The sequence below is a fragment of the Rana temporaria genome, chromosome 4 (assembly GCF_905171775.1).
Source record: "Rana temporaria chromosome 4, aRanTem1.1, whole genome shotgun sequence".
Classification (NCBI taxonomy): Eukaryota; Metazoa; Chordata; class Amphibia; order Anura; family Ranidae; genus Rana; species Rana temporaria.
This window is the reverse complement of record NC_053492.1, coordinates 319,579,063-319,602,286: the sequence shown is the minus strand read 5'-3', so window position 1 is coordinate 319,602,286 and position 23,224 is coordinate 319,579,063. Positions and strand designations below refer to the sequence as shown.

Genomic DNA, 23,224 nt, shown 5'->3' with positions numbered 1-23,224 from the left:
TTTTTGAATATTTTTTGATATTCCTTATATATTCTTTATATCACCCCACATGTGTTACATTTCATACTCTTTTCCATGTTTATTTCCATCTGCTATGGATCCATGGAGAGAGTTTCATATATTTTTTAGATTTTTAGATTTTTGTTGGGTTCAGGTCTATTCATTTTCAACATTTACTAGTGCAGACTCAATGTGGTTGATAATTATCATCCATGTTGCTTCTCCGCCGTAAAGATTACTCTCATTAGTCTTTTGATTTAACACTGTGTCATTTGGTGGCCTGCGTTGTCCCAGTCTGGGCGGGACATTCAAGGCCACCTTTGTATTGTATGTAAAAAATCTCTCTGACACTTCCCGTTCTACATGGGAAAGTATTCAGAGCATTTTCCTACATGCCCTATTGGTTGATATCCCACCCTAATTTAGAGACATATATCTAAGTATCTGATTCGTTCAGCACTTGGCATATATGACTCAGTTTTGGAGTCTTGTTGTGAGTCTGCTCACTGGGTGTGTGTAATGGCCCTGGGCTGCCACAGCCTGTGAGTTTGTGTGATCTATCATGGCTCCTCTGATTGGTTGGCGGTGATTCGTCACGCGACATGCTGTCAGTCCCACGGCGTACGCCGATTGGAGGCCGCGGCTGCGTGATGTACACCCGCCCTCCGGTCGGCACGGCTAGGTCCCTAGCTCTCTGTTGGACACTAGGACTATAAGGCACGCCCCCTGATGCCCTATTGGTACGTGTATCTTCCCACGTCTGATGGGCTATCGGGAGGCATCTGCCGATTGGCCGGCGCGGCTCCTGGCCACGTCCCCGCCTCGTCCGATTGGTGCTTGCGCGGTTTGTATGTACTAGCGCTGCACCGATCAGAGTTATTGCGGGGTTGTTCCCCATTTATTCATCCATCCATGGGGGACTTTAATTTCATACATCAGCACTGTCACCCACTGATGACAGTTTGCTGACGGCCCGTTTTTACACTATATCGATTATGTAAAGGCCATAACTCAACATGGTGGTGCAGTGTCCCCATACATAACATTCAGGAAGTTTCCCATGTCTGGTGACACAATTAAGAGCTATGTTTGTTTCTGCTGATTTTTAAAATGTTGCATATCATTCAAAGTTACATCATGTCATAGTATGCAATGTCTTCATTTGTGAATTCACTTATGGGGAATTTTATAGCTTCCAGTACGAGGATTATTATATATAGGTGGCAGTCTGTTGATGCTCTATCGTGGTGTTTCATCGATTGTGAATCATTCACAATATACTGCGATGGTGTAGTGTCCCCATACACACTAATTAGAGAGTTCCCTGTTTGGTGACACAGTATTAGTCATGCTGTCTCTTGCTGAACTATAAAGTGTTGCAGAATATTTGCTCCGACTAATATGACATATGCATTATGTTGAGATTTAATGTATGTGTTGCATGTGATATCAGTATTTTATGCATATTAGATTGGAGATCTATTGTGTTTTTTATTTATTTATATGTTTGTTACAATGCATACTTGTTACATCATATCCTGTCTCATGGCACCACCCTGTTGGGGGAGGGCCCTGTAACCACTATGTGTATTTAAGCAAGCAATGTGGGGGTGCATCTTTATGCCCCTGTTGAAGGCTTACTGAGCCGAAACGTGTCGGGTATTGCCATTGAGCACCCCACATTGCTACCCCTGTACGTGATCACTTTTATCTTTGTCATTTTTATGACTTTTACAAATAAACCTTTTGGTTTTAATTGACCTGCACCATTGGAGTTCCTTTTTCCATTTTTATATCATCCACCCCATGGCTTCATTTGGAGCTCTAGCTACGTCCTCTGCCTGTATCTCCTGATCGATGGTCCAAAGATCGTATTCAGAGCCTGTGGCATTGACGCAATACATCATTCAAGCACTGCTGGTTCCTGTTGTCCATTCCATTGGAGTTCCAGCCCTGCATATGATCTAAGTCCGGTTTCTAGTGGTCCCGGCTTCCAAAGACCACAATGTCTGGCTGACTCTTTGCTGTAAGGTAGTAGAGTCCAACACCATCTGGTAAGCGTGTTTTACCCATTTCATACTTTGATGTGATTGTGATCTTCACGGGGTTCTACAGACAACTTGTACACCTGTTGCATCTTAATCACTGGATTGCAGCTCACCTGTTTTCCTGCACCAATCACTCCATCTGATGTTCACTCATCTTCAAAATATAGACTTTAATACTTTTTATATTTTTTGTTTTACATTGAGCATTGTTTTAGTCACTTTCATCCATGCCAATTGTTTATATTTATGCTCTTACACAATGAGAGTTGTTACCTCACTCGGTACTATATAATTTTGAGTTTGTTAGCGCTACATTTTTTGTTTATTATCTTGCTGGCTTTGTTTGTTTGTATGTAGCAGCTTGGCACCTATTTCCATATTAGCGCAGTTTTTTCTTCATTTTATGAAAGAAAGGTATCTGAAACTCCTCTGTTGAGCTATTCAGCAACTCTCTAATTCTCGAAAAGGGGTGCCGTAAGGTCCCTCCCCCGCTGCAATACCTCTCAAACCTTGTCAAATTTCGCCCGTAACTGGCTGGGGATTTCAAAGTGTTAAGGTAATGTTGTAATTGCAAAGACCGCCAAAAATCGAGTTGGTAGGGTAGCTCACCCGATGTCATCTCCTGTCTAATAGTCCAGGCCCCCTCCTTCAGGAAGTGCGAAGCTTGAAACCGCCCCTGCTCTATTAATTTACTAAATGGTCCTTTCATCCCGCCTGGTTTAAACTGTGGGTTTCCCAGGATTGGGAAGAGTGGTGAAACATCCGTTGATAGTATCCCTCTGACGAATAGCTTATGAGCCACCAGGAGAGTGGGACCTATCAACGGATGCTTCTTAACGTCTATTGGGAGCCCCCGATAGCACCATGCCGCCCTCTGCAGCATGCAGTCGCATTGATCTTGCTCCAGCCCTGGCCATAGTTTGTCTCCTGCGTGTCTACTCCAATCAACAAGTCTACATAGTAACGCCGCCTGGTAATATCTATAGATATCTGGGGCCGCTATTCCTCCATCCCGTTTGGCCAATGACATTACCCGAGCCTTAATTCTTGGACGTTTATTCGCCCAAATAAATCTGTTGATAAGGGACTGTGTTTGCTTAAAAAAGGATATCGGTATTGCGATCGGGAGGGTCTGAAAGAGGTACAGATACTTGGGCAACACACTCATTTTGACTATGCTAGATCGCCCAAACCACGAATGGAACCCCCTCTGCCATCCATCCAGGAGGGCCCGTATTTTAGACAGTAAAGGTACATAATTAAGTTTGAAAACTTGTGTTAGGTCCGCCGGGATGGATGTGCCCAAATACTTAAGGGAGGTGTCTGACCATCTAAATCTAAACTTTGATTTCAATAACTTTAGGTCTCTTCCTGGGATCGCCACTCCCATTGCCTCCGATTTATCATAGTTAATCTTAAAATTTGACCACTCTCCGTACTCACTCAATTCTTGTATTAGATTAGGGAGGGATTCCATCGGGCTAGTTAGACGAAACATCATGTCATCTGCGTATGCTGAACATTTGTATTCTGTACCTCTCAGAGACACCCCCTTAACACCAGTATTCAACCGTATCTTACTCAAAAGGGGCTCCACTGTCAGGGCAAACAATAACGGCGAAAGAGGGCATCCCTGCCTTGTCCCGTTAGAAAGTTTAAAGGGTGACGACAAAACTCTGTTCACTCTAACCTGCGCCACTGGATGTGTATAGCTACTTGCAATCCATTGCAGCATCTTTCTACCGAACCCCATGTGTCTCAGCACCGCAAACATAAATTGCCAATTTATCCGGTCAAATGCTTTTTCTGCATCTGTCCCTACAAAGACACATGGGGTTCGGGAAGCGCTAACCAGATGGATCGGGTTCATAGTCTTAACCGTGTTGTCTCGGGCCTCCCGCATCTGCACAAATCCCACCTGGTCCTTATGGACAAGTCTTGGTATATTCTGTTGGACCCTCCCTGCTAGAATCTTAGCAAAAAGCTTCAGATCTTCGTTCAACAGAGAGATCGGTCTATAACTCCCCCTTTGGGAGGGATCCTTTCCTTCTTTGGGAATAACCGCTATTACCGCTTTTAATGAATCGGGGTGAAATATGCCTGAGTCCCCTAGATCATTAAACATTTTTATCATATGTGGGCCCAGCTTTTATTGCATTTTTATTAATTATTTTCTTTTACTACTAATGGCGGCGATCAGCGATTTTTTTCGTGACTGCGACATTATGGCGGACACTTCGGACAATTTTGACACATTTTTGGGACCATTGTCATTTTCACAGCACAAAATGCATTTAAATTGCATTCTTTATTGTGAAAATGACAGTTGCAGTTTGGGAGTTAACCACAGTGGGCGCTGTAGGATTTAGTGTTCACCTAGTGTGTGTTTACAACTGTAGGGGGGTGTGGCTGTAGGAATGACGTCATCGATCGAGTCTCCCTATATAAGGGATCACTCGATCGATGCAGCGCCATAGTGAAGCACGGGGAAGCCGTGTTTACATACGGCTCTCCCCGTTCTTCAGCCCTGGGGAGCGATCGCGACGGAGCGGCTATAAAAAAATAGCCGCGCTGTCGTCCCGGATCGCTCCCCGAGGGGACCAGACCGCCACATGCAGCGGGGGAGGGGTCCCGATCGGACCTCCGACCCACGTCTAGGCAGGCACGCACAGGTACGTTGATGTGCCTGTCCGTGCCATTCTGCCGACGTATATCTACATGCGGCGGTCGGGAAGTGGTTAAATAGTACATGAGCGTTCAGCAAAGCCAATTGAAATAAGTATACAGACACTTTTTCGTTCCAGCGTCTGGCCTTACGGGCAACTAGGTACGGCTCCAACAACTGGTCGTTGAGGTCCGCCCCTCCCATATTAAGGTTATATTCGTGAACACAGAGGAGTTTCTCCACAACACCAGTCGCCGTAAGAATTTGGACCGTCGTGTCTGCGTGAAGGGAGGACAGAACGAAAACATTCTTATTATCCCTCCACTTCACAGCGAGCAAATTATTACACTTCAAGCAGGCTCTCTCCCCCAGCCTAAGACGGGAATCTACAAGCCGCTGGGGTAAGCCTTGGCGATTAGATCACACAGTGCCACATGCGCCAGTTTGATAAACAAGTGACTAAAAAATGGCATGCTCGTGTAATAATTGTCCACATGCAGGTGGTACCCCTTTCCAAATAAGGGTGACACCAAGTCCCATACAATCTTGCCAGCGCTTCCTATGTAGTCTGGGCAGTTCTCCGGCTCAACGTGACTATCTCTTCCCTCGTAAACCATAAAACTATATGTATAGCCTGTGGCCCTGTCACAGAATTTATACATCTTGACCCCTTATCTGGCACGCTTGCTGGGAAGATACCGTTTAAAAGACAAGCGGCCAGAAAATGTTATCAAGGCCTCATCAATGCAGACAACTTAATCAGGAGTAAACAAGGCTGCAAAACATTTGTTAAAGTGGTTTATGAGGGGCTGAATTTTGTAGAGCCGATCATATCCAGGGTCTCCCCGAGGACGAGTTTATTGTCATTGGAGTGCATGAACCACAAGATCTGCTCGTATCGTGCCCTGGCCATGGAGGCAGAGAACAGGGGCATATGGTTAATTGAGTCAGTGGACCAATATGACCGCATTTCAACCTTTTTAGTTATACCCATGAGGAGGGATAAGCCCAGAAAGATCTTAAATTCGGATGGGGATTAGCGGCGATGAATTGACCAGCATACAAATTGCTTTGGTCCACAATAGATCTATAGAGATCTTCTGTGAAAGACCACGAAAAAAAATCAAGTGACGTAAAATCAACTGTTTCCACCTGAATTCCGGGTTGGCCGGTGAATGGGGGAAGTACGGGTGCTGCAGAAGTGGTGAGCTCCCAATTAGGATTGGCAAATTCTGCAGGAAGGGCACTACGGGCCTGTCTTTGTCTTCTTGGTGGCAGCGGGACACTAAATGTGCTAGCCACCTCACCAGCTTGAACTGCACTTATGGGACTCGCCACGTCACCACGTGATACTGCAGTGCTGGTTTGACTACGACCAGGGTGTACTAGGCCGCTGGTGCTTGCCAGTTTACAAGAAGGATGAGTGGCACTAGTACTGGCTCTCTGCTCCATACGAGAGCCCTGCGGTTCTTGCACCTCACCAACAGCAGAACAACTGGGTCGGGTATGCCTGACCTTGGCAGGGACCACAACTCCGTCATCAGAGCCATCTTTCAGGGAGCCGCTGCTGTCTACAGGATCGTATTCTGAACCTGAATGTGACAGATGAGGGACTTGCTCTTCACTATCTGTCATGCTCAGAAACATGTACGCCTCTTCACTAGTGTACCTTCGATTTGCCATTTTGGTCTCTAAATTTACTGATAGTGAGACTCACAGGAAAAAAAGCTCCTAGACTCTCAGCAACTGTATCAAACGCTACCAAAAAAACTGTTAGCGATTGTAGGGATCAGGCCTGACTCTGCGAACGCTGCAGTTATGTGTTTAGTGTTTTGTAAGCGACAGTGATCGATCGATACTGCACTTGGGTAGGCTGGGCTGGTCGGAGGGGCAAAACGCAGGTGCTAGCAGGTATCTGGGCTGATCCCGCTAAAACTACATTTTTTGGGGGGGGGGGGGGCGTGACCGGAAGCCGACCTGTATGGCAGCCTGAGTCTTCTGCTCTCTCTCAGCCCGTACTAAAACGGCACTTTAGGGGACATTAATCCACACCTTCATGGGCAGATCCAGGTACACCAGTGCCACAAAACCCCGGGGGAACCTCACAACCCCCGCCAGGCACCGCAGCGAGCCTCCGGTCCTTTTTTATGCAGCAAAGCACGCCGCCTCTGGAGCTCCCAAAATGGCGCCGGACCCCTCCAAGGCATGCTTCCAGCCGTCTACACAGCTCTCCAGGCCGGATCGCTTTGGATCACAGTCGCAAGAGACACCCGCCGGCATCACTGGGCTCCATTGACCCTCCATCCGCCTCTGAAGCGGTGAGTTTCTCCAGCCCCAGCAGCCCAGCCCCCTCTGGGTCCTCACCGCATGGTGCACAGGCCGCCATTACAGGCCTCCCACCTCTGCACTACACGCAGTGCTCTGGGGCCTTTCCTCAGCTGCCGAGGACAATGTCGGACCCCTGCCTCCATGAGACCGACCCAGGTTCCCCTACTCCCTCAATCTCCTCCGTGGACTTCCCCCGCCCTGCCTGCACCAATGTACCCAGCAGACCAGGTACTACAAAAGCCTGTGGGGATCCATGAGGCCTTTAGTCCCTATGCTCCGGAGCCACCCCCTCCTAAAGCGCAGAGACTGTCACAACTGCAGCCCCCCTGCTCTCCTGGAGTGCAGCCTGCTTCACTCACCTATGCCCAGAAAGCGGGCTCCCCTGCAACGTATCGCCCCGGAGCGGGTGGCCAGGGACACCGCCCAACCACCCAGACCTCCTCATGAAGTGATCCGAGACATTCTCCCACAGATCTGGCATACCAGGCCCATGGATATACCACCCCACGTTCTCAGCCATCCCATCCTCCCCCCTCTGAACACCCATCGCTGCCAGACTATGCTCACCATGTCCCTCCTCAATGGCACTCCTACTTACAGGCAATCCCTACTAAAGAGGACTTTAAACACTTAATTGAGGAAGACGGCGTGACGCTCAGAAATTCAGGTGCTCCAGGTCAGGCATGAAGCACCTGACAGATCGAGTGGAAATGGAGGAAGAAGAACTCCAGGAAACCAAGCTAGCGGTCCACAGAGTTCAACTTCAGGGTGCAGATCATCGCACCATGCTGCGAGATATGCAGCGCCACGTAGAGGACCTTGACAACAGGGGGAGCAGAAATTATATTAGGCTGCGGGGGTCCCCGAAACTGAGGGCCCAGAGGATCTTCAGGACACACTGCAGACGGTGTTCAATGATCTCCTGGGAGAGCCCCCTACTGCTCGTATTGAGATGGACAGGGCCCACCAAGCTTTGCGCCCTAAAAATACCGCCTCCAAACCGAGAGACATTATCTGCAGGATTAGCTCCTACCCCTTGAAGGAAGAGATCATGCGCCAAGCTCGCTTGGCGAGGAAAGTGACTTTCCAGGATGTACCAGTGCAACTGTATCCAGACCTCTCATGGATCACTGTACAAAAGCGCAGACTCCTGCAACCCTTGCTGCGTGCCCTCCAGGACGAACACATAATCTACAGGTGGGGTTTCCCCTTCAGCCTCACAGCAAAACATCAGGGCAAGTCGGCCATCTTGAGGTACCCGGAGGACCTCAACGCTTTTTGTGATGTCTTGGGGATCCCTGTCCCCCAACTCCCTGAATGGGACCTGGTGGCCACGCCTCCTGCTCCGCCAGTTGTCTGGCAGAAAGTGCCCTCATCCAATCGCCCCCGGAGTAAGGAGGCCCCTCGCAAGGCGAACCACCACAGAGGCACCTGAACGGTGACATGCCTTCCTCCTGAGATGTTAATTTTTTCTATATTTTTTCTCTTTTGAATGATCTATTTTTTGTTTTTCACTATGTCGGATGTTCCTGCCCTTGACATTTTTGAATCCCTAGTCCCCCATACCGTGCCCTCCACTTCATACCCAATCTGCCTAATGGGCATGTCTCCCTCGAGACTCGAGAGATTGGGAGTCTTTTTTGCTCACTCACCCCCCCTTGGTTTAGTGACTGTATTTATCAGTGTTTTGTGTTATTAGTTTTTGATGACCACTTTAGGGCACCCGCCTGGCATATTCTTCTGGAGTGTGGCCGGACGGGTCCTTGGGAATCCGTGCTGACCTAGGCCTGTTGGCCTCTCAAGGTCTGACGCAAATGTTAGTTCTAGTTGCTCACGGTTATTTGTGTGTACTAATGTTCCTTCTCTCTTTTGGTCTTCCTTCCCCCCTCCTTCATCGAGTGGCTCACCACGGAGTTCATGGATTCTGCCTGGAATACCTCCCGGGGCGCCTCTGTCCTTGGCCTCTCCTCTTCGTCAGCTTCAAGTCACCTCAGGTAAGAGATCCCACCCCCCCCCCCCCATTTCACCTCATGGCTAAGATATTGTCCCTGAATGTACATGGCTTAAATTCTGATAGGAAAAAGCATCTGGCACTAAGGGAGTTTAGACAATTGGGCGCTGACGTAGTTTTCGTCCAAGAAACGCACTTTGACAACAAGGGGTCCTTCGCGTTCGTCTCCAGACAATTTCCGCAGATTTACTCTTCTACGGGTCCCCGTAAGCGGGCCGGAGTCGCAATACTCATTAAACATGGTTCTCCGTTCACTTGCTCTGGTTACTATAGCGACCCCCATGGACACTTTGTTATTCTCAGAGGTTTGTGGCAGATGCAGGAAGTGACTTTTTGTGCACTATACGCCCCGAATGTCCAACAGCATAGATTCTTGACTAGGGTGTTTACTCGCCTCTTTCGATCAGAACATGGGCTCCTGGTGGTGGGGGGCGACTTTAATTTGACCCAATCCGCAACTGCCGATTGTCGCGTGGTGGGTCCCCGGGCGTTGTCGGCTCGGGCCCTTAGGGACTCAAAGCTATTCTGCCAAATCTCTAGACGTTATGCTCTTTTTGATGCCTCGAGGGCCCTCCACCCGGGCGATTGGCAGTATACCTTCTACTCGTTCCCCATAGAGCTCACTCCCGAATTGACTATTTTTTTATTAACAATTCTACGCTCCGAGTGATACGGGAAGCACAGATACTCCCGATATCGTGGTCGGACCACGCCCCTATATTACTGACACTAGATCTGGGTTTCCCTGTCCAGAGGCCCTATAATTGGAAACTAAATACCTTCCTCCTTCAGCACTTACCGGCCAAGACAGAACTCACCTCCACCCTACAACTTTATTTCGCGGAGAACAACACCGCCAACGTCTCCACCTCCACGCTCTGGGAAGCCCATAAGGCGGTCCTTCGAGGTAGATGTATGGCATTGTCCGCTGCCTTAAAAAAGGACGCACTGGCCACCAAACAGTGAACCGAGAGGGAGCTTGAGGTTCTTGAGCGCCGATTGCAAACATCCCCTTCTGTCGGCCTCCTTAAGAAAATCATTAACCTCCGAGCGACCCTAAAAGATTTGGCTTTGGGTCGGGTAGAAAAAGCCCTTGTCAGGCTATGGCAGGTTTATTATGACAAAGGCAATAAAGCCCACACCCTACTAGCGAGGAAACTGCGCACCCCAGAGATATAGCCCACACGTTTGCAGAATTTTATAAGCACCTTTACAATAATCCTGGCATACCCAGTGACCCACTCCCCCTGGACATCTCCCGTAGCATGTAACAATATCTGGAACAAAGTGGCGCCTCCCGACTCCAGCCCTCTGACCGAACATCCCTAAACATGCTGATCATGGAAGAGGAGATAGAGCAGACAATTAAATCCCTGCCCTCACGCAAGTCCCCGGCCCCAGATGGTCTACCTTATGAATATTACAAAGCCTTCCTGCCCCTCTTGCTCCCCCACATGTGTAAACCTAATACCTTCCTCCGGGATACCCCTGTCCTGGCAGATATGCAGCGCTCCTTCATCACCCTGATTCCCAAGCCGGACAAGGACCCCGTTCTCTGCGCCAACTATAGACCCATCGCCCTGCTAAATTCAGACCTGACATTTTTTACAAAATTACTCTCAATTTGATTGAACATGGTCCTTCCTTCTCTCATCCACAAGGACCAGGTGGGCTTTGTGCCGTTTAGGCAGGCGGGCGATAACACCCGAAAGATAATAGATTTGGTGGATGTGGCGAACAGGGAAAATACGGCGTCCCTGCTTAAGCCTGGACGCCGAGAAGGCCTTTGACCGACTTATGTGGCCCTTCATGTTCGCCACGTTGCGCCACGTCGGGATCCGGGGCCCATTCTTGAGTGCGATTCGTCATCTCTACTCCGACCCTTCCTCTCAGGTCAAGACACCCTTTGCCCTCTCACCCTCCTTCCCCATTACCAATGGCACTCGGCAGGGGTGCCCACTCTCACCCCTGCTATTTGCGTTGTGTGTTGAACCCTTGGCGGCCACGATTCGAGGCAACCCGTCCATCCGAGGGGTATCAGTCCGAGGCAGGGAATTTAAAATTTCTCTGTTCGCGGACGACGTCATCCTCTCCTTGACGCAACCTAGGATCTCCCTCCCGAAACTTCATGCAGAATTGGCCTGGTATTGAGCTCTGTCAGGCTACAAAATTAACACCTCCAAGTCGGAGGCCCTCCCAGTTAATATTCCTGGAGCGGAGATTGCTCATTTGCGGGCCAACTTTTCCTATCAATGGAAAACGACTTCCTTGAAATACCTGGGGATACACATCACCCAAAGCTTCACTACCTTGTACCAGGAAAACTTCCCTCCCCTATTCCGCTCGATAAGATCCTTACTGATGCAATGGAAAAAGCACCACATATCACTGCTCGGCCGGATTGCCTCCATTAAAATGACGATACTCCCAAAACCTCTTTACCTTTTTCAAACGTTACCCATCCCTGTCCCCTATAAACACTTGAGAAAACTCCAATCCGACCTACTTAAATTTACTTGGAATCACAAAAGACATATAGGTAGATTCACAAAGAGTTAGGCCGGCTTATCTACAGATAAGCCGACCTAACTCTGAATCTAAGCCGGCCTATGTTTAAGTGTATTCTCAAACAGAGATACACTTAAACATACCTAAGATAGAATGGCACAAGCCAGCCTATCTTAGGCTGCAATGTTTCTTTTGCCCGCTAGATGGCGCTGCCATTGCGGCCGGCCTAGATTATGTAAATGAGGGGCTACGCAGATTCCCAACGATTTACGAGCGTACGCCAGGCCTAAACCGTCGAGTTACGTCGTTTCCGTACGCGATAGGCCGCCTAAAGTTATTCCACCTATGAGGTGGAATAACAATGTTAAGTATGGCCGCCGTTCCCGCCGCGAGGTTCGAATTTTTTACGTTGTTTGCGCAAGTCGTCCGCGAATCGGGATTTACGTCGTTTACATACGCGTCGAAATCAATAGGCACGTACGGCCTACTTAGCTGCAATGCGCACTGGGAAATGTAGTCGCCCGACGCATGAGCAGTGTAAAAAACGTCAAAAAACGTGGGGTCAAGCCTCATTTCAATAATACATGCCCCCCTCCCAGTCATTTGAATTAGGCGCGCTTACGCCCGCTCGTTTTAGGCTACGCCGCCTAAAATTTGAAGGTAAGTGGTTTGAGAATCACTTTTAACCTAAATAATTTAAGGCGGTGTAGCCTAAAAAGAGTAGGCTAGGCCGTCCTAATTTTAGGCCAATCTATGTGAATCTACCCAATAGAGTTCCCCAGACGGTACTAATGGCAGCGCGCTCGGACGGAGGTCTTGCGTTCCCCAATCTTGTTAAGTTCTACCAGGCCACTCAGCTCCGGGCAGTAACTTCTTGGTTCACTCGGCGGTCCTACAACAAGTGGACGGAGATTGAAAAACTGTGGTTAGCCCCGACTCACCCTAACAATTTGCTTTGTAGTGCGAATGCGGAGGTCCCCCCTGAATGCTTACTGGGCTCTGTGTCACAGCTTCGTCGGCTTTGGCGTCGGCTGTCACAGCCCTGTGGTCTGTCCTCGGAACGCTCGCTATTGACCTCATTCATGTATTATCCCAAGGTGCCAGATAGCCTCACCCACCAAATGTCTCACCCGTGGACATCCCGGAATTTATTCCACTTTGGGAATTTGGTGGATCCCCTTACGCGCAAACTATTGCCCTTCTCCAGCCTACAAACTAAATTGGATATCCCTCGGCAGGCATTTTATAGTTGCCTGCAAATCTGCCACTACGCCCTGTCCATAGCACCCACCTTGCAGTTTTCCCCTCCAACTCGCTTTGAAAGGCTGGTCTTAGCTGGATCGGCCCAGAAGGGCTTAATCTCTGATATTTACAAAATACTGAATGCCTACCCCCTGGACTCACAGGGTAAACACTCTTACATGATCAGATGGGAAAAGGCCATTAACAAGGTAATACCCATGGAGCAATGGCGACTATTTGGTCCCAGGCAGCAAAGAGCTCCCTTTGCACACTGTATAAGGAACATACATATAAGATTCTTCTATTTTGGTATATGACCCCTGACGTGCTTCACACTATATACCCCACTAGTTCCGATCGATGCTGGCGTTGTCAAGGAGACAGGGGCTCCCTCTTCCACATTTACTGGAGCTGCCCGTTGATTGTCCCCTACTGGACAAAGGTGCAAAGACTGCTGGGCCGCCTCCTAGACACACAGGTCCCTATGTCCCCCAAATTCTTCCTCTTGGGCCTTTCTCCCCTGAGGACCTCTATGCCCTGTAGAAAGCTAACGCGCCATATCCTCACAGCTGCCCGCTGCCTCATAGCTCTAAACTGGAAAAACGCTCTCCTCCTGACCCAGAGGCTTTGCACGCTAGAATCAAGGATGTGGAGCTGATGGAGAGAATGACTGCCAGGATACAGGACAGATTGGAAGCCCACAACGTAGTCTGGGGGCCTTGGCGCCTTCGGGAGGACCCACCTGGTGTGGAATTTCTGATCAGAAGTGGAATTTTTGAATACAAGTGGAAGAGTTAAAAACCAGGATTTGCTTTTAGCTGCTTTTAACTGTTTCTGCTGCAAGTGTTGAATTGTTTGTCTCTTTTCTCTGACACTTTTTAAACAGCTTTTTTTTTTCTTTCTGCTAATTAAGGGGAGTGTTTATTTGTTAACAGGTGAGTATATAAGTGTCTGTAAAAACTCCATAAGAGCTGGCTCCTTGCTAAGAGTGGATCTGGTGTGGAATTTCTGATCAGAAGTGGAATTTTTGAATACAAGTGGAAGAGTTAAAAACCAGGAGTTTAAAACAAGAGTTAAGACACGAGTCTTCCAAAACTGTAGGTATCATCTTAATCTTCATAGAAGAAATAATATTGTAACTGGGAAATGAGTGCTAGCAGGGTTGAAGGTTTTGCTCAGTGCACAGTGTGTCACATGTATGCAAAATTGGTGCAACAGCTCCAAGATGGATACTGCTGTGACAGATGTGAGCAGGTTGCCCTTCTGGAAGCTCGTATTAGAGATCTGGAGGAGCAAGTTGCAACACTGGGTAGAAATGACAACCTTGAAAGGGGTCCTCTGCTCGCTGAGCAAGTAGTCAGTAAGGTTGATGTGGAGGGTGGAGGGGCAAGTCAGGATTATCAGATAGGGAGATGGGTTAATGTAGTTAGAGGGAGTGGAAGGGGCGTGAAGAAAGGGAAGGCCAGTCCTGTATTTGTGCATCAAAACAAATTTGCCAAGTTGGGTGATGATGTGGAGGTCGCAAACACAGAGGTGGCAGCCCTAGATGTTACTGCTACCCCTAACAGCCATGCAGGTAGGCCTAGACAGTTGGTGGTAATAGGGGATTCTATAATTAGAAGGACTGATAGAATAATTTGTCGCCAGGATCGCTTCAACCGAATGGTTTGCTGTCTCCCTGGTGCTAGGGTTCGGCATGTGGTGGACCGGGTGGATAAATTACTGGGAGGGGCTGGGCATGACAATGACAGTATACATGGTAGGTGGAGGCTCCTTAAGAATCAATTTAAAGAACTAGTCTGCAAGATGAAGGGAAGGACCTCCAAGGTGATATTCTCTGAAATATTGCCTGTGCCATGCGCAACACAGGAAAGACAGGGGGAGATTAGAGAGCTGAATGCATGGCTAAAGACCTGGTGTAGGAAGGAGGGATTTGGGTTTCTAGAGCACTGGGCTGACTTTTCATTGGGGTGCAACCTATATGCTAAAGACGGTTTGCACTTGAATGGAAGGGGGTCTGCTGTGCTGGGGGAGAGGTTTATGGGAATGCTGGAGGAGCATTTAAACTAGGATTGAGGGGGGGAGGGTGAACTAGAATTACAATCGGGCACACAGGTCAGCTAGGGGTCAGACATTAATGGAGAGTGGAATGGGGATAGATGGGGGAGGGTTATGGCAGATGACAAGAAAGTTCCCATGTTGCAAACAGCCATTGGAAATAATAGTGCCATTTGTACTACTATAAATTATATGAAAAACACCAGAGAAAAATGTAACAATACATTTAAGTTTTTGTTCACCAATGCCAGAAGTCTGCCAAGCAAAACAGGCGAGTTGGAAGCTCTGGTGCATGAGGAGAGCTATGATGTAATCGGTATTGCTGAAACTTGGCTTCAATCCTCACATGACTGGGCTATTAATATTCCTGGCTATGCTCTCTTTCGGAAAGACAGGGTAAAAAGGAAAGGTGGAGGGGTCTGTCTCTATGTGAGAAGTGACCTCAAAGCAAGTGTGAAAGAGAACCTGGTTGATGGAGAGTGTGATGAGGCTGAAGCATTATGGGTGGAACTGCATACAGATGTGCGTAGTTCAAAATTAATCATTGGAGTTTGTTATAAACCACCCAATGTTAATGAGGAGGTGGAGACTCGGCTCCTTGCACAGATGGAAAGGGCTGCAAGGGCTGGGACAGTGATAATAATGGGGGATTTTAACTACCCAGAAATTGATTGGATTAATGGCACTTCTGGGACAGTTAAAGGACAAAAATTTAAAAACCTATTGCAGGACAATTTTATGGTGCAGTTTATTGAGGCCCCAACTAGGAATGATGCTCTGTTGGACCTGATAATCTCAAACCATGCAGAGCTTATTACTAATGTTCAGATAAAGGAACACCTGGGTAGCAGTGATCATAACATGATTTCATTTAATGTTAACTATAAGCAAGAAATACATACAGGAAATATTAAAACACTAAATTTTAAGAGAGCAAATTTTCCAAGGATGAGGGCTGCTCTCCAGGACTTGGACTGGGAGGGACTATTGGCACCGATGAACACAGAACAGAAATGGGAATTCTTCAAAAAGACTGTGTGGAACCTCACTGCAAAGTATGTTCCCATGGGCAATAAGTTTAAAAGGCTAAAAATAAAACCTATGTGGCTCACGGTCAAAGTTAAAAAAGCTATAAACAATAAGAAAGTAGCTTTTAAAAAATATAAAAATGAAGGAACACTAGTGTTGTTTAAATGTTACAAAGAATATAACAGGATATGTAAAAAGGAAATCAAGGAAAATTCAAAATGAACGACAGATTGCAAAAGATAGTAGGACAAACCCCAAAAAAATATTTAAATACATTAATAGTAAAAAGGTGAAGTCCGAGCATGTAGGCCCCTTACAAAATAATCTAGAGTGGGTCACTGGGGACAAAGAGAAGGCAAATTTATTAAATGCTTTCTTCAGCTCTGTGTATACAATGGAGCATGGGGGAGCTCATGTCCAAAATGGGGGTGGGAGTGACACAGCCCCAAATCCACAATGGCTCAATAGTGATATGGTCCAGAAATATTTTGACAGAATAAAGGTGGATAAAGCACCTGGACCTGATGGCATCCACCCACGGATCCTAGGTGAGTTGAGCTCTGTCATTTCAAAGCCACTGTATCTAATATTTAGGGACTCATTAATGACAGGAATAGTACCACTGGATTGGCGCAGGGCCAATGTGGTGCCCATATTTAAAAAGGGAACAAAGTCTTTACCAAGTAACTATAGACCTGTTAGTTTAACTTCTATAGTTGAGAAGATACTGGAACGTTTAATAAAAGACCACATGAATGAGTTCTTGCTGGAAAAAAACTATTTAAGCAGCAGACAGCATGGATTCATGAAAGACAGAAGTTGTCAGACAAACCTGATTTCCTTTTATGAAGAGGTAAGTAAAACCCTGGACAGAGGCGTGGCTGTGGACGTGATATACTTGGATTTTGCAAAAGCGTTCGATACAGTTCCGCACACATGGCTCATATGTAAGGTAAGGTCTACAGGATTGGATATATCAGTTTGTAAATGGATAGAAAACTGGCTGAAAGACAGAATTCAGAGAGTCGTGGTTAATGATTCTTACTCTGAATGGTCCAATGTTATCAGTGGAGTACCCCAAGGTTCAGTGCTGGAACCCTTACTTTTCAATATATTTATAAATGATATTGGGTCTGAGATCAAAAGTAACATTTCTGTCTTTGCAGATGACACCAAGCTATGCAGTGGAATAACGTCCTTACAGGATGTCTCCAATTTACAAGCCGACCTCAATGCTCTGTCTAATTGGGCGACTAAGTGGCAGATGAGGTTTAATGTTGATGAATGTAAAGTTATGCACTTAGGGACTAAGAATATGCATGCATCATACATACTAGGGGGAGTACAACTGGGGGGGGGTCTGTAGTGGAGAAGGATCTGGGGGTCTTGCTAGATCATAAGCTCAATAATAACATGCAATGCCAAGCTGCAGTTTCCAAAGCGAGCAAAGTCTTTTCTTGTATTAAGAGAGGTATGGACTCCAGAGACAGAGATATAATTTTGCCCCTGTACAAATCATTAGTAAGACCTCATCTGGAATATGCAGTTCAGTTTTGGGAACCAGTTCTCAAAAAGGATATCAGAGAACTGGAGAAAGTGCAGAGAAGGGCAACCAAACTGATAAGAGGCATGGAGGAACTCAGCTATGAGGAAAGATTAGAGGAACTGAATTTATTCACTCTTGAGAAGAGGAGAATTAGGGGGGATATGATCAACATGTACAAATATATAAGAGGTCCATACAGTGGACTTGGTGTTGAGTTATTCACTTTACGGTCAACACTGAGGACAAGGGGGCACTCTTTATGTCTAGAGGAAAAGAGATTTCACCTCCAAATACGGAAAGGTTTCTTCACAGTAAGAGCTGTGAAAATGTGGAACAGACTCCCTCCAGAGGTGGTTCTGGCCAGCTCAGTAGATTGCTTTAAGAAAGGCCTGGATACTTTCCTAAATGTACATAAAATAATTGAGTACTAAGATTTGTAGGTAAAGTTGATCCAGGGTAAATCCGATTGCCTCTCGGGGGATCAGGAAGGAATTTTTTCCCCTGCTGTAGCAAATTGGATCATGCTCTGCTGGGGTTTTTTGCCTTCCTCTGGATCAACTGTGGGTATGGAGTTGGGTGTATGGGATTGTACTGTGTTTTTTATTTTGTTTGTTTATTTTTTGTGGTTGAACTGGATGGACTTGTGTCTTTTTTCAACCTGACTAACTATGTAACCTTGATCTGGTAAACAAGCTAACTTGATGACCCTTCCCTCTTCTTCCCTCTCTACCCCTCCTCGTATTTTCTTTTCTCTTCCCTCTTTCCTTCTCCTACCTATTGGGAGCACCCTTATGACTCCCTCCATGTTTAATATTTTGAAATGCACTTGTATGTATTGATATGATATGGCACTCTCGACCTCAGCTTTGTACTAACTGTTGCCTAGAAACTTGTAGATGGCCTACATTGCTTACTACTTGAATACCTGTAATGCAGGCAGATGTGTGCCTTATCTTCTTATCCCTTCTTATGCGGAGTCATATGTTCCTGTATGCTGTATGCAATCTTATCTTTTTCAATAAAAAGTTATTTGAGAAAACTGCGTTTTTGGAAACCCTAAACTGCTGGGGGCGCTAGTATGATCAGATCAGATATTGATCCGTTCAAATACTATACTATTAAAGCGGGATTCCACCCGCAAATTTTAATTTTTTTAAAGTCAGCAGCTACTAACAGTGTAGCTGCTGACTTTTAATAAGGGCACTTACCTGTCCCACTTGCCCGTGCTGATGGCCCCCCGATGCCGATCCCTCGGCTTCACTGCCCATTTCCTACTGCGCATGCGGCTGCTCTCTGGGAAAACACACAGTTCCCAGAAAGCAGTGCGCCCCATTTACTAGGAGAAAATGAAGAAGAAGACGGACCATGGCTACTGGAGAGGCTGATTACGGACTTCCACATAGCAACAGGTATTTCGGGTGAGTATAAAAAAAAATTTCAATTTGTTTTAATGATTTTTGGGCTAAGAAAAATTTTCTGGGTCGAACTTCACTTTAAGGCAAGTGTATGGTGTGCGTGGGTGGGTGTTAGTGCTACTGGCACTAATATAACACTGCCTGGGGCGACGCAGACCCTAACTGATATCACCTGCCAGGCGATCAGGGGGTTAAACCTTTATTGGGTTATAAACGGCGGGTGCCTTGACGCTATAAAAAAAAGACTAAACAGCAACACCCGTAACACTTATAGGGTGATCACTGGTGATGGGGTAAAAGGGTTAACTAGGGGGAAATCAGGGGGTTAAAATCTTTATTAGGTAGTATATGGGGGTACCCGACGATGAAACTAATTGACTAACTGGCTAACTAGCGCTACACTTGACACTTATCTGATTCCTCCCTGTTTTTTACAGGTACCCTATCCCCACTTCTGGGAGACTGAGCCACGGCAAATTATGTCAGCAGCTCGGTCTCCCTCTTCCTCCCTCCCCTTCTGCCAGGCCAGTGAGAGAGCACAGTGCACTTTGCGCATGCGCAGTAGGGTTATATTTAAAAGGTTTATTTGAAGGTTTCAAACATACACATTTTGCTTTTTCTTAAATTAATACTAGTGCTACATAGATCCAAAAAGACCCAAAAAGACACAACTATATATGCTCCACCCCTAAACTGAAAATGTGTAAAACTTAAGGCTAAGTTTACACTGGAACTGGCTGCGGATCGCCCAGGAACACTGTGTCCCCATTTTCCGGTTCAGGGACGAATCAGGGCCAAATGTTTGCTTGAATATGGCGTTGAAACTGAGCTAAAGATGCACAGCGTTTCTGTGCAGTGCGCTCCGCAGCCGCCCTGAGATATGTGAACTGGCTCCATAGAGAGTCGGTCACATTCTCCTGCTATGCAAATTGGATGGGGGGAAACTGCATCCAATTCGCATGGGTGTGAACCCAGCCTTACACACAAAAAGAGCTATGGAAAAATAGCATAAATCAAGACTTATAGACTTATAAAGCAAGTTATAAAGGCGTGTTGTTGGTAATATTTGCATTTACCTGTTCCTTATTTGGGAGAAAACACTGATGGGAAATCCATGCAAAATGAGCTAGTTTTATTTTGTCTTCCCATGGAATTTTGGCATTTTTCAGTTTTATGTGGATTCCAGAGTAGAGTGCAGACATTTTCTAAATCTTGACCAATCTAGAAGTTAACAAAATAGATAAGTAATTTTTCAATCAAAATGAAACTAAGTCAATCAATTTAAAATGTAACATGTATTTGATGTCTATCTGTAAATGTATCTAATTTGCCATGCCGAAATGGAAGAAATTGTCCAATACCGATACATGTATTGCACTGCAGCCAAATATGGAGCCAACAATGCTGTGGTTTGAATGTGACAGGAGATTACATTGTGTAGTAATATGGTCCTTTTAATAAACATCACAGGCCTGACAAGACAGAGCAATAAAAGGCTTTATTGACGATACCTGGATTATGAATTTCAAAATTGGTGGGTAACAAATAGGCAACTGTGGCAATATGCAGACAACAAATGGGCAATCCTGATATAAGAGCATCAAACAGGCATTCCTGAAAATATAAAAGCAAGAAATGAGCAATAGCGACAACATACAGGCAAGGGCACAAAAGACATAAGCCTGGTGCAGCTTTGTATAGAAACCAATCAGCTTCAATTTTTTTTTTTTTCAAAGCTTGATTAAACAAGTTGAGTTGGCAGCTGACTGGCCATCGTGCATAGCTGCGCCAGATTCTGCACTCTCCAGTTGTAGAAAATCAACCAGCGGTGGCAATAGGAATGACATACACCATACTTCAGTCCTGCTGCCTCCTTTCCATTGAGGAGCTACTAGTTCAAATGCAGTACAAATGCAGAGACTTTTAGTTCCACAAAGCAATGTCCCTGGACAAGTTGGTAGCAGAAAGTGAACACAGGGGCGGAGTTTGCTAATGTGTAGGGAGACCCAAATAACACTAAAACGAAGGCCCGGTTCACAGTGGTGCAACATACACTCTGAATTGGGGAGCACATATAGCATTACGTGTATAAATCAATGGCTCCCTATGGGAGCCGTCAGACTTTGAAAAAGGTTCCTGCACTACTTTGGTCCAACTTCAACCCATTCAATATCATTAAAGTCTGATCAAAGTCAGATCATCATCTTAACTGATCCGACTTTGGCATGTGACTTGTGCTCTGAGGATTTTGAAGTGAAACCCCACACCAAAAAAAAAAAAAAAGAGACCATAGAACCTTTGTTCTGGGGTCTCCAGATGATGTCACCGGATGGCCATGCCCAAAGGCTCTATGGCACACGCCGAAGCTACCACAAGAGTAGGAGCTAGTGTCGGGAGAAGAACTGGAGGAAGAACTGGCAGACAAAGTCAGTGGAGATAGAAGAACCCCATCAACATGGATACAATGTTGAGGGCACGTGGCCTGGTTTGGTCCAGGAGGGGGGTGCGTTTGCTCACCCCCCCCCCTTCCTGACCTGCCAGGCTGCGTACTCTGATAAGGGTCTGGTATGGATTTTGAGGGGAACCTACACCATGTTTTCTTGGGCATGGTGTACCCGTTGTTGACTCACCGACAGTCCCTCTCACTTTAACGGGACGGAAAAGTGGTGATGTGGCAGTGACACAACGAGGTGAGGGACGTGGTGGCAACAGGTGAGTGGATGCCCGCTAACAGGCGCTGCCATGATAGATGACAGGTGCTCAAGTCCTAATGTGGCTCTTTAGCATAACCACCTGTATCTGCAAAAAATAGGATTTTTGTACTCTCCGTAAAATCCTTTTCTCTGTAGTTCATGGACGGACACAGCAAAATAATCTTGACAATAGGGTATTAGCCTTCTATCAGGAGAGGACTAGGCAGAAACATGTTAATGTATTAATACAACTTTAAAACCGTACAGTACCGCCCAGGAGGCAGTCCCTCTGGGTACAACCCCTCTCCCTGCATGCAGCAGCTCAGTTCGTCAAAAAGCAGTACAAACATAAAAAAAGGAGGGGTGGGTGCTGTGTCCGTCCATGAACTACAGAGAAAAGGATTTTACGGCGAGTACAAAAATCCTATTTTCTCTTGTGTTCATGGACGGACACAGCAACATAATCTTGACAATAGGGACGACCACAAGCAGTGTCAAAAAAACAAGGGGTGGGAACAGCAAACAAAAACTTCACTCAAAATGTAACCAGAGCTCCTCAACAGAGGAGATGCAACCTTAAACAGCCGCCTGCAAAACCTTGCGGCCGAAGCAAGCATCCGAAGATGCACTCACATCAACCTTGTAGAATTTTGTGAAGGTGTGAACGGACAACCAGGTCGCCACTTTACACACCTGGGAAACAGACGCCTGATGTTGGAAAGACCAGGAGGCACATATCACCCGGGTTGAATGCCCTGTGACAGGAAAAGGAGGCGCCTGCCCTTGTATGGCATAAGCCTGGATCACGACCCGTCTGATCCACCTAGAGATGGTGGTCAACGAGACCGCCATGCCCTTCTAAGGACCCGCTACCGAAAAACAGTGAGTCCGACCTCTGGAACAGAGCAGTAGCAGACAGGTACACCCACAGAGCTTGGACAACATCCAAGGAATGCAAAGCAGCCTCTTTTGGATGCGCCGGTCGAGGACACAAGGACGGAAGTACAATGTCCTCATTGAAAGGAAAAGCCGAAACGAAGGCTGCGGGCGTAGCACCGCCTTATCCTTGTGGAGGATCAGACAAGGAGCCTTGCAAGTCAAGCCTGCCAGCTCAGAAACCCGTCTGACTGATGTAATAGCCACCAAAAAGGCAACTTTTTGAGAGTGTCAATAAAGGAATCTCCCTAATGTTTTCAAACGGCGGTCTCTGAATTACAGAGAGGACCAGATTCAAGTCCCACGGAGGCCATGGAGGTCGCACCGGAGGGGCCACATGTCGAACCCCCTGTACAAAACGTACTCACCAGTGAGTGAGCCGCCAAGGGCCGTTGAAAGAAGATAGCCAAGGCTGAAATCTGCCTCTTAATAGTACTTAAGGCAAGCTTTTGGTCCACTCCACGCTGTAAAAACAGCAGGATCCTGGAAACAGAGTATGCACGTGGACGCCACTTCAGCTCCTCACACAGAGATGTAGGCCTTCCAAGTACGATGATAAATATTCCTAGAGGAAGATTTCCGTGCTCTCAGCATGGTAGAAATAACCGAATCCGACAGGCCTTGTCCCTCAACACCTGGCTTTCAATAGCCATGCCGTTAAAGCCAGCGTCCGTAAAGGAGGATGAAGTATGGGACCTTGTGCCACCAGACACACTAGGTCGGCGTACCAGGGACGCCAAGGCCA

The 23,224-nt window shown here is 46.8% G+C and overlaps 1 protein-coding gene across 1 annotated transcript in view; it reads right to left on the bottom strand.

The window, feature by feature from the left end:
• The window catches only part of URB2 (URB2 ribosome biogenesis homolog), a 154,942-nt gene that overhangs the window by 119,371 nt on the left and 12,347 nt on the right, over positions 1-23,224 (bottom strand). The window contains 1 exon segment of the mRNA XM_040350681.1: positions 19,927-20,071. Coding sequence (XP_040206615.1) covers positions 19,927-20,052 — 126 coding nt within the window. The 5' untranslated portion in view covers positions 20,053-20,071.